The 14,180-nt window shown below is 42.7% G+C and overlaps 1 protein-coding gene across 4 annotated transcripts in view; it reads left to right on the forward strand.

The window, feature by feature from the left end:
• Positions 1–14,180, forward strand: part of UXS1 (UDP-glucuronate decarboxylase 1) — a 93,770-nt gene that overhangs the window by 29,948 nt on the left and 49,642 nt on the right. For 2 of the 4 annotated variants that reach the window (XM_077914883.1, XM_077914884.1), the window contains exon 5: positions 5,785–5,845. The exons of 1 other annotated variant lie outside the window; for it this stretch is intronic. In XM_077914883.1, coding sequence (XP_077771009.1) covers positions 5,785–5,845 — 61 coding nt within the window. Of the gene's footprint in view, positions 1–4,083; positions 4,107–5,784; positions 5,846–14,180 lie in introns of those variants that run through there. One more of the 4 variants, XM_077914885.1, reaches the window with a different exon arrangement.

Below are 14,180 nucleotides of genomic sequence, written 5' to 3' on the forward strand. Positions count from 1 at the left end.
TTTTTTTTGAAAAATGCTTCTATCTTACGACTTTAGAAGGTCAGTATCTAATATAAATTTATTCCAACTGTGTAATTAATTCATTTTTAAAATTAATTCTATAGTATGAAAGATATCAGGCACTTCCAACACAGGAACTTTTTTATAAGAAGGTAGATATATACTGTCAAATTTGGATATAGTGTTTTACAACCTTTTTTTTTTCCTTTTGTTGTTATGAACTATTTCTGATGAAAGCTATGAATTCTTCCTAGAAAAAAACTTATTTCTTAATTTTAATAAAGTTACTTTTTTCAGGAGTCTTCCTGAAGCCCAGCCACACAGATCCTACATTAAAAGTCCTTCCTCTGTTATCTTCTGTCAGTTTGATTTCTACAAACAATAATGATCTCAACAAATGTCCACATACATTTTTTTTAACTCCTCTTTGAATATGACACTCAAATAGGCCAAACATTAAAGGAAGAGAAGATACAGGTGTGTGGAAACCTTCCTTTTCCAAACCCTGTGAATTTCTCCATTCCTGCAAATTCGTGGCATACAGGTTGAGGCGAAGCCTTACCTTCTTTCAAGTTATGCAGGGTGGTGAGGTGGTTTCTGGCATATACTGATTGGGCTGAGAGAATTCCAGAACAAGAAAATAAAGCTGGAGGGCCTGAAACCTAGTATTGTATGTAAAACTCTGAGAAATTAGGGTCAGTTATTTGTTTGTCACCAGGCATCAGGAAGCTTCCAAAATGGAGTCCAAGTAAAGTGGCTGGGAGGGAAGAATTGTATAATAGGGTGGGAACTTACTTGAATCAGATCCCAAGGCAAGTTGCTCCTCACCTTTTGCTCTGGCGTTCCCGCCGGCCCTCTACCTGCCCTGTGTAGCTCTGCCGCACCCACATTCTCTCTCTCTCTCTCTCAAACAGTTGAGCTCTGGGCGCTGGAACTTTTCCCTTGAGTTAATCTGGAAAGCTGGGTATCCAGAGTGACAGTTGAGTCTTTAGAAGCTTGAAAAAGAAAAGTCAAAACGTTCGTTCAAGTTTACATGAATGTTCAAGTTTACATGAATGTTTTTCTTTTGTTTTTTGTCTTTTCTTGGGACGAGTTTGGATGTTGTGCATCGGCATTGTGTGAGCCTTTTGTCAAGCCCAGATTAAAAAGGAAGAAATGGAGAGCAGATTTTTCTTTGATTTTGGTGTTTTCAGTAAATAATTTAGTCAAAGAGAAATAAGGGTGGAGAAGAGCCATCAAACAAAATGTGTTCATTCATTTTCTTCTTATCCTCTACTGATGGCTTATTTGCAGTGAGGCAAACTGTTAATGTCAACTCTCACTGGACTAAAAGTTATTTTTTAACAGATCAAGTTAAGTGGCATAAATTTGTCATTTGTACTTTACATTTTTCTCACTGTGATCTGGGCTGAAATTAATACTGCTTGTAACGTTTCATTGGGTGGGAGCCAGAAATTCTGCCTTTGGTAAGACAGGAATAATTTGAAAGATTTTAATGGAAACTTAAAAATATATATATATATATATATATGTTTATGGTAAGAATAACTCATCAGGTTTTTTTTTTTTTTAAAGATTTTATTTATTCATGAGAGACACAGAGAGAGAAAGAGAGAGAGGCAGAGACACAGGCAGAGGGAGAAGCAGGCTGCATGCAGGGAGCCTGATGTTGGGCTTGATACCGGGTTTCCAGGATCACGCCCTGGGCTGAAGGTGGCGCTAGACCACTGAGCCCCCGGGCTGCCCCATCAGGTTTTATATTGCCCCCCCCACAAAAACAATTACCCACCACTGATATTTTTTTAGAGAGGCATATTTGTGAAAAGTGAATTAGTTAGATAACTTCCCTAAAACAATGGTTTATATACGCGATCTCTTGATACAGGAGAGTTTTATGATTCCTTTTGATACTTTGTTGATGTTCTTTGTGCTTTTTAAATTGGAAAGTAAAGCACAAGTGTGAATATAATCTTAAGGAATGTACCAGTGACTCATTCTTGTCAAACTGTGAGAGTTACCTTTAAGATAAATACAGAGGTTAAGTGTTTTCTACTTAGGACTGCTTTACTAGTTACTCATCCTAAAATGGTTTTGGTCTCCAGGTTGGTGAGCAAGTCAGGCGACAGATGAACCCGGGGTTGTTGTGTTAGCTAGAAAGTCAAGTAGAGACATGACTGTGGTAGAAATTGATGGAGCTCTGTCTGGTTTTATTTTTCCTGACTGATTTGTGTGATAAGAATGATCAAATAACCATCTTGACGTGAACAAGATAAGGATGTAACTGGACCATGTTGTCTTGATGTGCTTGTCACTTGGGGGTAAAGTGACCCCCAGGAAATAGGAATAAAACATTTTGAAAGGTAAGGATTATATGTATGTGAGGAAAGAAATGGGGGTAATGCCATTCTAGAAGCCTGACTAAATGGGTTTTATGTTTTTTCTCCTCTTTACCACACCCCCCATTTCTTAACAGTTTGCCATTTGTTTAATTGCATTTCAGTATCTTTAAATGTTATGTAAATAGATAGAAAGTAGTGATAAGAATTTAAATTCTTAGTAAAATTGCTTCTTACTGGCTACCTTAACAAATAGGAGGGTTAGAGTCTAGAATGGTGTAAAATAGTTATTAAAGGATTAATTGGTGGGGGGGGTAAGAAAAAATCCATTATTCAGTTCCTGCTTCATTCACCTCCCTTGCTTCTCTCTCTCACACTCAGAAATGCAGAATGCAGGCTTCACGTGGGCAGGACCTTGTCTTTCTACGTTGTTTGCTTCTGTGTTCCCAGCGTGTGGCACAGAATAGGTGCCCAATAAAAAGTTGCCGAATAAATATATGGATGAGCCAGGATGCTGCTGCATAGGGTTTTGACCTACTTTAGGCCTTTAAAGAAGCTGATATCTCTCCCTTGCCCACTTTGCCTAATGCTAGGAAAGCGCAGGAGGGAAGGGCTGAGTGGCATGCTGAAGGAGTGGCCCAACGAGCACCATGTCAGAGTTACCTCACAAAGTCCCCTTGGTGTTATCTCAGTGTCACTTCATACGTCTGCTCACGCAGTCCCTTCAGAGTCACATCACACAATCACCTCAGTGTCCCCTCACACAGTCACCTCAGCGTCACTTCACGCAGTCCCCTCAGTCACCTCACATAGTCCCGTCAAAGTCCTGTCACACATTCCACTCACATAGTCGCCTCAGTGTCCCACACAGTCACCTCAGTGACACCTCACACAGTCCCCTCATGCAGTCATGTCAGCATCACCTCATACAGTTCCCTCAGAGTCACCTCATACAGTCCCTTCAGTCACTTCACACAGTCCCTCATGCAGTCACATTAAGTCCCCTCACATAGTCTCCTCACGCAGTTCCCTCAGAGTCACCTCATACAGTCCCCTCAGTCACTTCACACAGTCCCCTCATGCAGTCCCCTCAGTCACCTCACAGTCCCCTTACGCAGTCACTTCAGTGTCACCTCAGTCTCCTCACACAGTCGCCTCAGTATCCTCTCACAGTTCCCTCAGTCACTTCACACAGTCCCCTCATGCAGTCCCCTCAGAGTCACCTCACACAGTCCCTCAGTCACTTCACACAGTCCCCTCATGCAGTCACCTCAGAGTCATACCTCAGTCACTTCACACAGTCCCTTCACGCAGTCACCTCAGCATCACCTCACACAGTCCCCTCACACAGTTGCCTCAGTGTCACCTCACACAGTCCCCTCAGTCACCTCACACAGTCCCTCACACAGTCACCTCATACAATCCCCTCACATAGTCTGCTCATGCAGTCCCCTTAGTCACCTCACACAGTCCCCTCACGCAGTCCCCTCACACAGTCACTTCTGAGTCACCTCACGTACTCACCTCAGAAAGTCACCTCACACAGTCCCCTCATGCAGCCTCCTAACTCTGTCATCTGTGACTGCGAGAAGGCAAGCAGTGTGAAGTGCAGACTGAGGAGCCTGAAGGAGCTTAACCCTGGTCTTACTTCTGACTTTGTGCACCTGACTTCTCAAAGGAAGAAGCGAGGATTATGAGGGAGTTCTCCCAACAGTTATAACTTGGTCACATATGAAATCTGATACTTACTACACGTTGAAGAAAAACGAAGTAAGAAATCCAGCCAGTATTTTCGTTTTTTTTTTAAAGGTTTTGGCACACCGTGTTTGAGGTAGGCTTATCAGTCCGTGTTCTACAGGTGACCACACGTCCAGCAGTTGTGTTTCTGCTTCAGTTTTATTTAACTGTATTTCCTGTAAGAAAACTGCTGTTTTCTTTCTGGTACCAGTGGGCAGCAGTGGGCAGGTGAGGAGGGGGTAGGCGTGGAAGGAGAGAGGCACTGTAGGGGCACCGGGGCCGGCTGCAGAATTTGGGATTGGGGCTGGATGGTGGATGTGGGGCGCTCAGAGAAGAGAGGGGACGTCGGGCCGTGTGAGGGGTGCACACGTCCGGTGCTGTGGTTCGCCTGGCCACCCTCCAGCTGACTGATGGAGGAAGTACTTGGAATGACAAGAAGTGTCACTGTGCAAACAAGGCATCTGTCAGGTTCCCTGAAGGCTTCCAGTGTTCAGGCGGAACGTGCCTGCCCCGTAGCCGCTGTGAGGACATTCACTTGGCCGTTACCGTGGGGCCTGTGCTGGGGACGGCTCCTGCCGGCGCAGCCCTCGGGAGGATGCTGTGATTACCACGACACCAGGACGCCCCGAGGCGGACAGAGCTCTCGGGGCTCTTGCCCTGGGTCACAGGACTACGCAGGGGACGGCCGGGATTCTCACCCGTTCCCTCAGGTTCTCGCACCTGCCTGCCTCTGGTTTTGCAGTCCGCAAGGGGAGCTTGCCCCTCTGAGAATCTGGAAGCTCTTAAGTGAGAGAAGCCCTCCTGCCCAAGCTCCGAGTTGAGCGTGTTTCCACTGTCGGGAGGTGAGAAACACTCGGTGCAAGGTCTTCTGTCTAGTGACCTGTCCTGTTCCGTTCAGTTGAGCGGCCGTTAAGGAAGTGCCTTCTGTAGCCGGCCGGGCCCGTGGAGGGGATGAGGCCGTGCCCCTGGCGCCTCTCCAGTTAGATAGTGACTGTCAAGGTGATGGCTCTGAGTCTCCTGAACGCACTTTGTTCCTGACGGGCCTACTTCCAGAATAGGTACTTCACGTCTGCATTTGTCGGCTCGCATTGCCCTGCTCCCGCCGTCAGCGTGGGCCGGGGAGTCCCGGGAGCTCCTCGGGGGGCAAGAGGCGTCGTGGAGACGTGAGGGGAGCCCCAAGGTGGGTTCGGAGCAGCCCACGGGAGGCAGGAAGTGCTGGTGCCCAGTCATCTGTCCCGGGGCACTGGTGGGGACAGGCCGGGGGCGGGTGCTGCCATTGTGCCATCGCCCAGAATAAGGGGACGGGCTCAGTTTTCGTGTCTTCTTCCCCTTGCAAGGCACAGTGGCCTGCTTTGGGTCTGTCACCTCACACAGCTGCTTTCTCCCTTCCAGGCCTCCTCACTGTGAGGAGGCCGCCACCTCCCCCATTTTGTGTTTAGCTCTGGCTACGCGTAGCCTGTACCTGGGTAAATTTTCCCTCGTCCAGGATGGACTCTGTGGCCCCAGCTTGAGTCTGCACAAGGGGCAGGTTGCAGATTTCTTGAATTCAAATGACCGAGCAGTCGCCCGGTCCCCACAGCCCTTGCTTGGAGACGGGTAAAGGGAGGAGGCAATAACCGTGCCACAGTCTGGCCTTTGTTTTGATGATAGTGGAGCAAATCCTCACAGGAGATGTTTGACTTTTCTTTTCTCATCTCTTCGTGTTCTACAGCTTCACCCAGAAATACCCGCCAGTAAAATTTTTATCAGAAAAGGACCGTAAAAGAATTTTGGTAAGTTTGCATACCTGATGAATATTTGTCATATCAAGAAACTTGCTTTTTAAGTAGAGGCGTGACCGCCGTACTGGGAGTCACCGCGCGGCCACAGTCACAGGACAGCATTGCCTTCTAATTCCGCAGCGTTTCCATCCCCCAGAAGGAAACCCCATCCCTGTTGTCAGCCATGCTCCTCCCCGCTCCTGGCAACCGCCGAGGCCACCCTCTGTCTCTGCCAATTCTGGACATTCCCCGCGAGTGAAATACGTGGGGTCCTTAGTGTCTGCTTCCTTAAACTCAGAGTGATGTTTCTAACGTCCACGTAAGCTGTAGCACAGATCGCTGCCCGGTCCTTTCTGTGGCTGGTAACATTCCATATTATGGATGTACCACATTTTGTTTCTCTGTTTATCTGTTGATGGACGTTTGGGGCGGTTTCTGCTTTGAGGCCATTGTGAATAATACTGCTGTGAACCGTGGGTGCACAAGTTTGTGCACGGAGGTAGTTTTTTGGGTCTCTTGGGTATATACCTAGTGCCACTGGCTGATGGGACTAATTGTGTCCCATTGAATCGTCTTGGCCCCTTGTCAGAAAACAGGTGACCAGAAACGAAAATATCTTTCTCTACACTCTTGGTTCCATTCCATTGATCCTGTCTGTCCTTGGGCCAGTACCACTGTCTTGGTTACTGTAACTTCATAGTAAGTTTTGAAATTGGGAAGTGTGAATCCTCCCACTTTGTCTTTTTCAAGACAGTTTTCGACTCTTCTGGATTCCTTGCAGTTCCTGGTGAATTTTAAGATTAACTCATCAAGTTTCTTTACAGAAGCCACCTGAGGGTTTGATAACAGATCACATTGAATCTGTGGATGAATTTGGGTGGTGGTGTCACCTTAACAGTATTGTCTTCCGATCCTTGAACAGGGGCTATCTTTCTATTTATTTAGTCTTCATTAATTTTTTTTAACATCCTTTTTGTAGTTTTCAGAGTATAAGTTTTATACTTACGTTGGACTTATTTTATAGCGTTTTATCCTTCTTGATGTTAGCATAAATGGAATTTTTTTTAGTTTTTTATATTTTGTATTGCAAGTAACTAGAAATACAATAGATTTTCATATTTTCTTATATCCTGCAACTTTGCTGAAATCATTGGGTTCTAATAGTTTCAAATAGATTCCTGAGGATTTTTTTATATACTGTACAAGATCATGTTGTCTGCAATTATAGGTGGTTGACTTCTGCCTTAACAATGTGGATACTTTGTTTCCTTGCCTAATGGTCCTGGCTGGAACCTCCTACAGTGTTGACTAGAGTGGGAAGAGCAGACATTGTTGTCTTGTTCCTCATTTTAGGGAAAAGCTGTTAGTCTTTCACGGTGAAATAGGATGTTAGCTGAGGGCTTGTCATAGATGCCTTTTTAAACAGGTTGATTCTCTTCTACCCCTGCTTTGTTCAGTTTACAACCGATCTTGCATACCTGGGATAAATTTCTATTGGTTAATGTATAATCCTTTTTTTATATACTGGTGGATTTGATTTGCTAGCATTTTGTTGAGAATTCTTATGTTTGTATTTATGGGAGATTTTGGTCTATAATTTTCCTTTTTATTTTTTATTTATTTATTTTTTTTAAGATTTTATTTATTTAGGTAGCCTGGGTGGCTTAGCGGTCTAGCGCTGCCTTCCGCCCAGGGCATGATCCTGGAGACCCGGGATGGAGTCCTGCGTCACATTCCCAACATGGAGCCTCCTTCTCCCTCTGCCTGTGCCCTGCTTCTCTCTTTCTCTCTTTCCGTGTGTCTCTCATGAATAAATAAAATCTTTTTAAAAAATATTTTATTTATAAAATCTTTTTTAATTAATTAATTAATTAATTTAGATTTTTATTTATTTATGATAGTCACACAGAGAGAGCGAGAGAGGCAGAGACACCGGCAGAGGGCAGAGGGAGAAGCAGGCTCCATGCAGGGAGCCCGATGCGGGCCTCGATCCCAGGACTCTGGAATCAGGACCTGAGCCAAAGGCAGATGCTCAACTACTGAGCCACCCAGGCATCTCTATAATTTTCCTTTCCTATGATCTCTTTTGCTGGTTTTGGTATCAGGGTAATACTGACCTCATGGGATAAGTGGGAAAGTGTTTCTTCTTCTGTTTTTTGAGATGAATTGTGAAGATTTGGTATTAATTCTTATTGAGGTGTTTGGTGGAATGCACCACAGTAGTTATTTGGGCTTAAGCTGTTTTTTGTTGTAGATTTTTTTTTTTTTTTAACATTGCTAATTCAATCTCTTTTTAGAGATCTATTCAGATTTTCTGTTCTTGAGTTATTTTGGTATTTTGTATCTTTTTAGAAATTTCATTGCTTTGGCTGCCTACTCTAAGTTTTGGTGTGCTGTTTCTTCATTGTCACCCATTTCAAAGGATGGTTAATTTTTTAACTCACTGTTTGATCCTTTAGTCATCTGGGAGTGTGCTGGTTAATTTCTGTGTACTAGTGAATTTCTCAAATTTCTTTGTTACTGAGATCTAATTTCATTCCATTGTAGTCAGAGATTGTACTTTGTATGCTTCAATTCCTTTTAAATTATTGAGGCTTATTATATGGCCTAGGATATGGTCTGTCCTAGAGGATATTTCATGTACTCTTTTTCTTCGTAAGATTTTATTTTTAAGCAATCTTTATACCCAGTGTGGAGCTTGAACTCACAACCCTGAGTTCAGGAGTCTCATGCTCCACTAACTGAGCCAGGCAGGCACCCCTCAATGTACTCTGAAAAGGACTGTGTGTTGTGCTGTTGTTGAGTGTTCTATATATGTCTGTTAGGTCTAGCTGGATTACAGTGTTTTTCAAGTCCTCTATTTCCTTGCTAATCTGCTGTTTAGTTCCTTACGTTATTGAGAGAGGTGTTGCTGCCTCCAACTGTTGCTGAAATCTTCTATTTCTTCCTTCAATTCTTTCAACTTTGGCTTTGTATATTTTGATTCTCTGTTAGGTGTATAAATGTTTATACCTGTTATATCTACTGGTATGCACTGGATTGGATTGACCCTTTTATCATTATAAAATCCCCCCCCCCCTTTATCTACTAAGATTTTTTTTTGTTGTAACGTTTATTTTGTCTGATGTCATCATAGCCATTCCAGCTTTCTTACTGTTTCTATGCTAGGTGTTATACTTTTTTACATTCAACACATTGTATCTTCCAGTCTTCAGTGTATTCCCTTAATACTTTATATAGTTGGACCTTGTTTTGTTTTGTTTTTCTCCCATTTGACAGTCACTGACTTTTGAGTGGTTGGCTTAATTCATTCACATTTAATGTTGTTACTGACATATTTGGATTTATAACTGCCACTATATTTTGTGTTTCCCATATGCCTCATATCTTCTTTGTTCTCCATTCTTCCATTTTTCTTTTCTTATGCATGAAGTAATTTTTTTCTTATGTGATATTTGAATTCCTTTATTTTTTACTGTATTTTAAAAATTCATTTTGTTACTAAGTATTCTAGTGCTTACCATCTATGTTTTAACTTATACACTACTTCAGCTTTATACTGAGTTCCAGTGAGATATAGAAATGCCACTCCTACATAGTTCTATTATCCACCCCTTCTTGTGACATTATTTCTGCAAGTTTCATGTATTATTTTAGTCCAAGTTACAAATCCATAATACATTGTTATAATTATTTTATATTTTATGTCTTTTAAATAAGCTGAGTGAATAAAAGAGAGTAAAGATGTATTTACAGAATTTGTTACATCATCTTTTTCATTACCCTGTCTAGTTTCCTTCATTTAATCCTGTGGGTTTGAGTAAACTTTTGGTGTCATTGCTTTACAGCAGTACAACTTTGCTCCCACCTATCCTCTTCATGCTGTTGTTGTCACATATATTTCTATATTTTGCAGGACAAATAATACAGTGGTATACATACTATTTTATACAATTGTTTTGCGGTGGTAGTGGTAAAATATACACAACACAGTTTATCATTGTATCATGTTAAGTATATAGTTCTTTGGCTTTAAGTACTTTCACATTATTGTGCTATACAATTTGGTCTTTAAATTGATTAAGAGTAGAAAGGAGAAAGTGCCACTATATTGCCTTTTAAATTACCTAATTACTTTATTTGTTCCTCCCCTTTTGTTTCCTGGGTGGGAAATGCTGCCTGGGATCATTTGCTTTCAGCCTGAAGAACATCCTTTAGTATTTCTTTTATGGCAGAGCTGCTGGCAATGAATACTTTCATTTTTTGTTTATTTTTGCTTTTCAGTTTGAGAAGTTTGGGTTGAATATAAAATTCTTGGCTGGCAGTTTCCTTTTTGCACTTTGAATGTGTTACCCTACTGCTTCTTCCACCTTTTGTGACAGAGAGTAGGCTGTTAGTCATGTTGGGGTCCCTTGTACCTGAGTATTTTTCTTTGTTTCCTGTCTACTTTCCAGGGGTTGCTATCATGTAAATTACAAGCTCAGTAGTAAAACAACAGAAACTGAAAATCTCCCCCTACTGGAAGCTAGAATTCTGACATCAGGGCATTGGCAGGGCGGTGCTCTCTCTGAAGTTTCTAGCACGAAATCTGTTTCATGCCTTTCTCTTAGCTTCTGGTGTTGCCACTAGTGCTTGATTCCTTGTCTTGTAGACACTTCCATCCAGTCTTTGCCGCCATCATCACATGGTGTTCTCCCGTGTGTCTCATACTGGATTTAGGGTTTACCCTACTCCAGAATGATCATATCTCAACTGATGACATCTCAGCTGATGACCCTATTTCCAGATAAGGTCATGTTCCGAGATTCTAAGAAGGATATATTTTCTCTAGGGCAGTATTTCACCCAGTACAGCTGCTTCCAAAACTTTATCTTCGTCTCTGATTTTCAGCATTTTCAGGATGATGTGGCTACAAGCATCTGTTTGTGTTTGCATTTCTCCTGCTTGGATGGAATTTGTCAAGCTTCTTGAATATGTAGGTTCACGTGTTTTATGAGTTTGGGGGACTTTTCAGCCATTATTTCTTTGACTATTTTCCTGCTCGTCTCTTCAGGTGCTCCCATGACAAGCCTGTTGGTGTGTTTATTGCTGTCTCATACTGCTCTGAGCGCTATGCACTTTCCTTCCTTTCTTCTCTCTGCTCTTCAGGCTGCATAAGCAGTCTTGATTTATCTTCAGGTTTGTGCGCTTGCTTCTGCCAGATCCAATCGGTTGTTGCCTCGCTGTAGTGAGTTTTTCTATACTTGTCAACTCCCAAATTCCCATGTTTCTATTTTATAATTTTTCTCTTTTTAGTCTCTATTTACTTCTTCAAGCATGGTTTCCTCCCACTCTTGTGAACTTATTTATGCTGGCGGATTTGAAGACTCTGTTGAATGTGACAGCTGGGCCCTCACACAGGCAGTTTCTGTTGCCTGGCTGTTTTTCTCTGTGTCCAGGTCACATGCGTTCCTATTTCTTTGCATGTCTCAGAATCTTTTGTAGCGAACTCGATATTTTAGGGAGTATATTGTAGCAACTCTGGGTACTGTTCTCCCCTTTCTCCAAGCCTTGTTTTATTTTTTCTTGTTTACTTGTTTGTTTAGTGACTTGGCTGATTTCTTTCAGTGATGTCTGTTCACTTGGAGTGTGGGACTCTGATGGTCGTTGCTCAGAGGCTGCAGCCTTGGGGACGGACATAGTCACTCTGGGATGGCTGTGGTTCTAGAAGGGCTCTTGTTGACCATCTCTTAGCCTGATTTCTCTGTTAAGCTGTCTGCCTTGTGTGGTATCACACTGTTAGGCTCTAGTAATTGCTAGTTGAGCCAACTGTGCTTTAAACAGTATTTTGCATTATAAATTGTTCCTCAGTCTGATCTAGTTAAATTCTGGCCCCTTTGCAGTGGTAGATTTTTAGGCCAGTCTTTGAGGTTTGTTCAGGTTTGTTCTGATCTGAAGAGGGCTCTTTTAGGTGTTTCTTCTGGTTCTCTCTACTAATCAGCTGGCCTGTGGTTAAACTTGTTGTTATAGAACTGCTGGGCTCCTTTCTGTTGATTACCACTTAAATCTCCATTGTTTTCAAGATATTTTTTTAAAAGATTTTATTTATTTCATCATGAGAGACACACAGAGAGAGGGGCAGAGGCACAGGCAGAGGGAGAAGCAGGCTCCATGCAGGGAGCCTGACGTGGGACTTGAGCTTGGGTCTTTAGGATCATGCCCTGGGCCGAAGGCTGCACTAAACCGCTGAGCCACCAGGGCTGCCCAGTTTTTGAGATAATCTTTATGCTTGAACTTTCTTACTTTCTCTTTCAAATTAAGTCTGTCCCTCTGGGGAGAGCTTTGGAGCTCTGTGTTTGTATGGACTGCCTCTGTCCCTGCAGAAAATCTCTGAGCCACTACTATGGAGCTGGAAAAGGGATCGACATTCCTGCTTACAAGCAGGGACCTGGCAGGAACAGTACCCCAGGTCCTCTTGCCTTGCCTCTCTGGGCATGGAGTCCACCCTGTGAGTTCACTGGGGCAAAGGTGACCAGAATCCCATTACTCAATCACAGCCTGCCATGCCTGGAATAGAGCTTCTGCCCTGTATGTGGGAACTGGAGGAGGAAGATGTCTCTTAACCACTTGGCTAACATCTCAGGAATTTAGTCTGGGCAGCTCACAACTGGAAGGAATGAGGAATGTGGATGACCTGCTCTTTCTGGTGAGATACCATTATCTTTTGACTGGGAGCGCCATTGTTTTGGCCACATCTAATACCCACCCACTCTGAACTATGAGGGTGAAGGGTGGAAATGTGGGTGTGGGCCATGGCTCAGGTCTCATTGATTCTCTTTGTTCTTACTGAATTTTAGATATTCTTTTTTTTTTTTTTGAATTTTAGATTTTCTTAATAAATGTTTCTTCATTTGCTGTATACCCTTAGGACAATTTGCAGAGACTTTAAACAGGTTTTTGAATTAATTCTCACCAGTTATGGTTGGTTTTTGCTGGGGGATGGGTCTGTGGAACACCTGATGTTGCCATTCTGTAAGATGTGTTTTATCTGTGATCTTGATATATATACAAGGTTTTTTGTTCTTTTGCCCATTCTCTAGGCTGTAGGACTATGTATCCCAAACACCAAAGTAATACTCTTGAATCAATATTAACCTTTGTACACCACAGAATCTCCTTTTTTCTTCTGAGTTGTGGAAGACCTCTTGCCTTTTTAGATGGTGTACATAAATCTTACCCTGAGCAGACTCTGACTTCTGTTCTACATATACCCCTGTCTTTTGGGGTTATTTCTACCATATCAAAAATGCATAGGCACTTAAGCATGAACTGAGATATATATCCATGTCTTCAGCAGAGAAGAGTTAATTTTTCTAATCTTTCTGCTGCCACATGTCAGAATGATCAGAATATCTGATGCCCTGCACTCATGTATGAGTCCTGCACATCTTGCAAGGGTTATCATTGTATCCACATGGGATGATCTTCCCGTTGTTGCTGAGTATTAGTGAATTTATTTCCCTTTTCATATAACCACAATAAATGGACTGTGTGTTCTTTACTCATCTGCCGTCTTAAGCCACATGTCAGAGTCCTCTGGTGCCATGTCGTTCCCAAGACCCAAAGCCTTTTCAGTGATTGTTGAAGCCTTAGCACAAAGGAGAGGTTTGTTCAGAAAGGTATTCTTCTTGCTTTCTGAGCAGCATGAGTTTGAATGCTGTCCTTGAACTGGACCAGGTTGGCTGCCTGTGAGCTCCCACAAGAGCAGGAGGTACAAGCAGTTGAGATGAGCTCATGGCTGCAGAGCCATGCGAAGCCGTGTGCAGCCTTTTCAGTTCCACTATAAGAGGTGTTCTGTCCTTTGTTCCTACTGTCTTTTTGGGGTGTTAGCTCTTGTTATTCAAAGGGTATGCCTGGGCTTGGCGATTCATATTCCTGAGGAAGCTTGTAAGAGAGGAGATCCTGCCAGTTTTGTTTCTGTTTGAAGTGCTTGCCTAATGGGCTGAGATTGATTAGGGAGAGACCTTGGAGAGCCACTCAGCTGTGTTACATAAATCTTTAAGTATTTTTGATAGAAAGGACTTACTCGAGAAAAACGGTTCAGATGCATTTTAAGCAAGGCTGAGGTGCTTCCAGCAATTTTATGTCACCACTAAAACTAGTAAAATGTTGGAGGCAATCACGTATAATTTAGTGCACTGCATTTCTGGTAGCTCTGAGCTGTCACTCGGTTATTTTAGGTGTGGAGATAAAGTTAGCGTGGGACAGAACATCTTAGTTTAAGTAACATTTGCATATAGATACAGAGTTACATTAAAGAAGGTTAAATTTCTTTGAAAAGAGATGTAATTTTTCTGATTTATGAACT

This window comes from Canis aureus, chromosome 11 (assembly GCF_053574225.1).
Source record: "Canis aureus isolate CA01 chromosome 11, VMU_Caureus_v.1.0, whole genome shotgun sequence".
Classification (NCBI taxonomy): domain Eukaryota; kingdom Metazoa; phylum Chordata; class Mammalia; order Carnivora; family Canidae; genus Canis; species Canis aureus.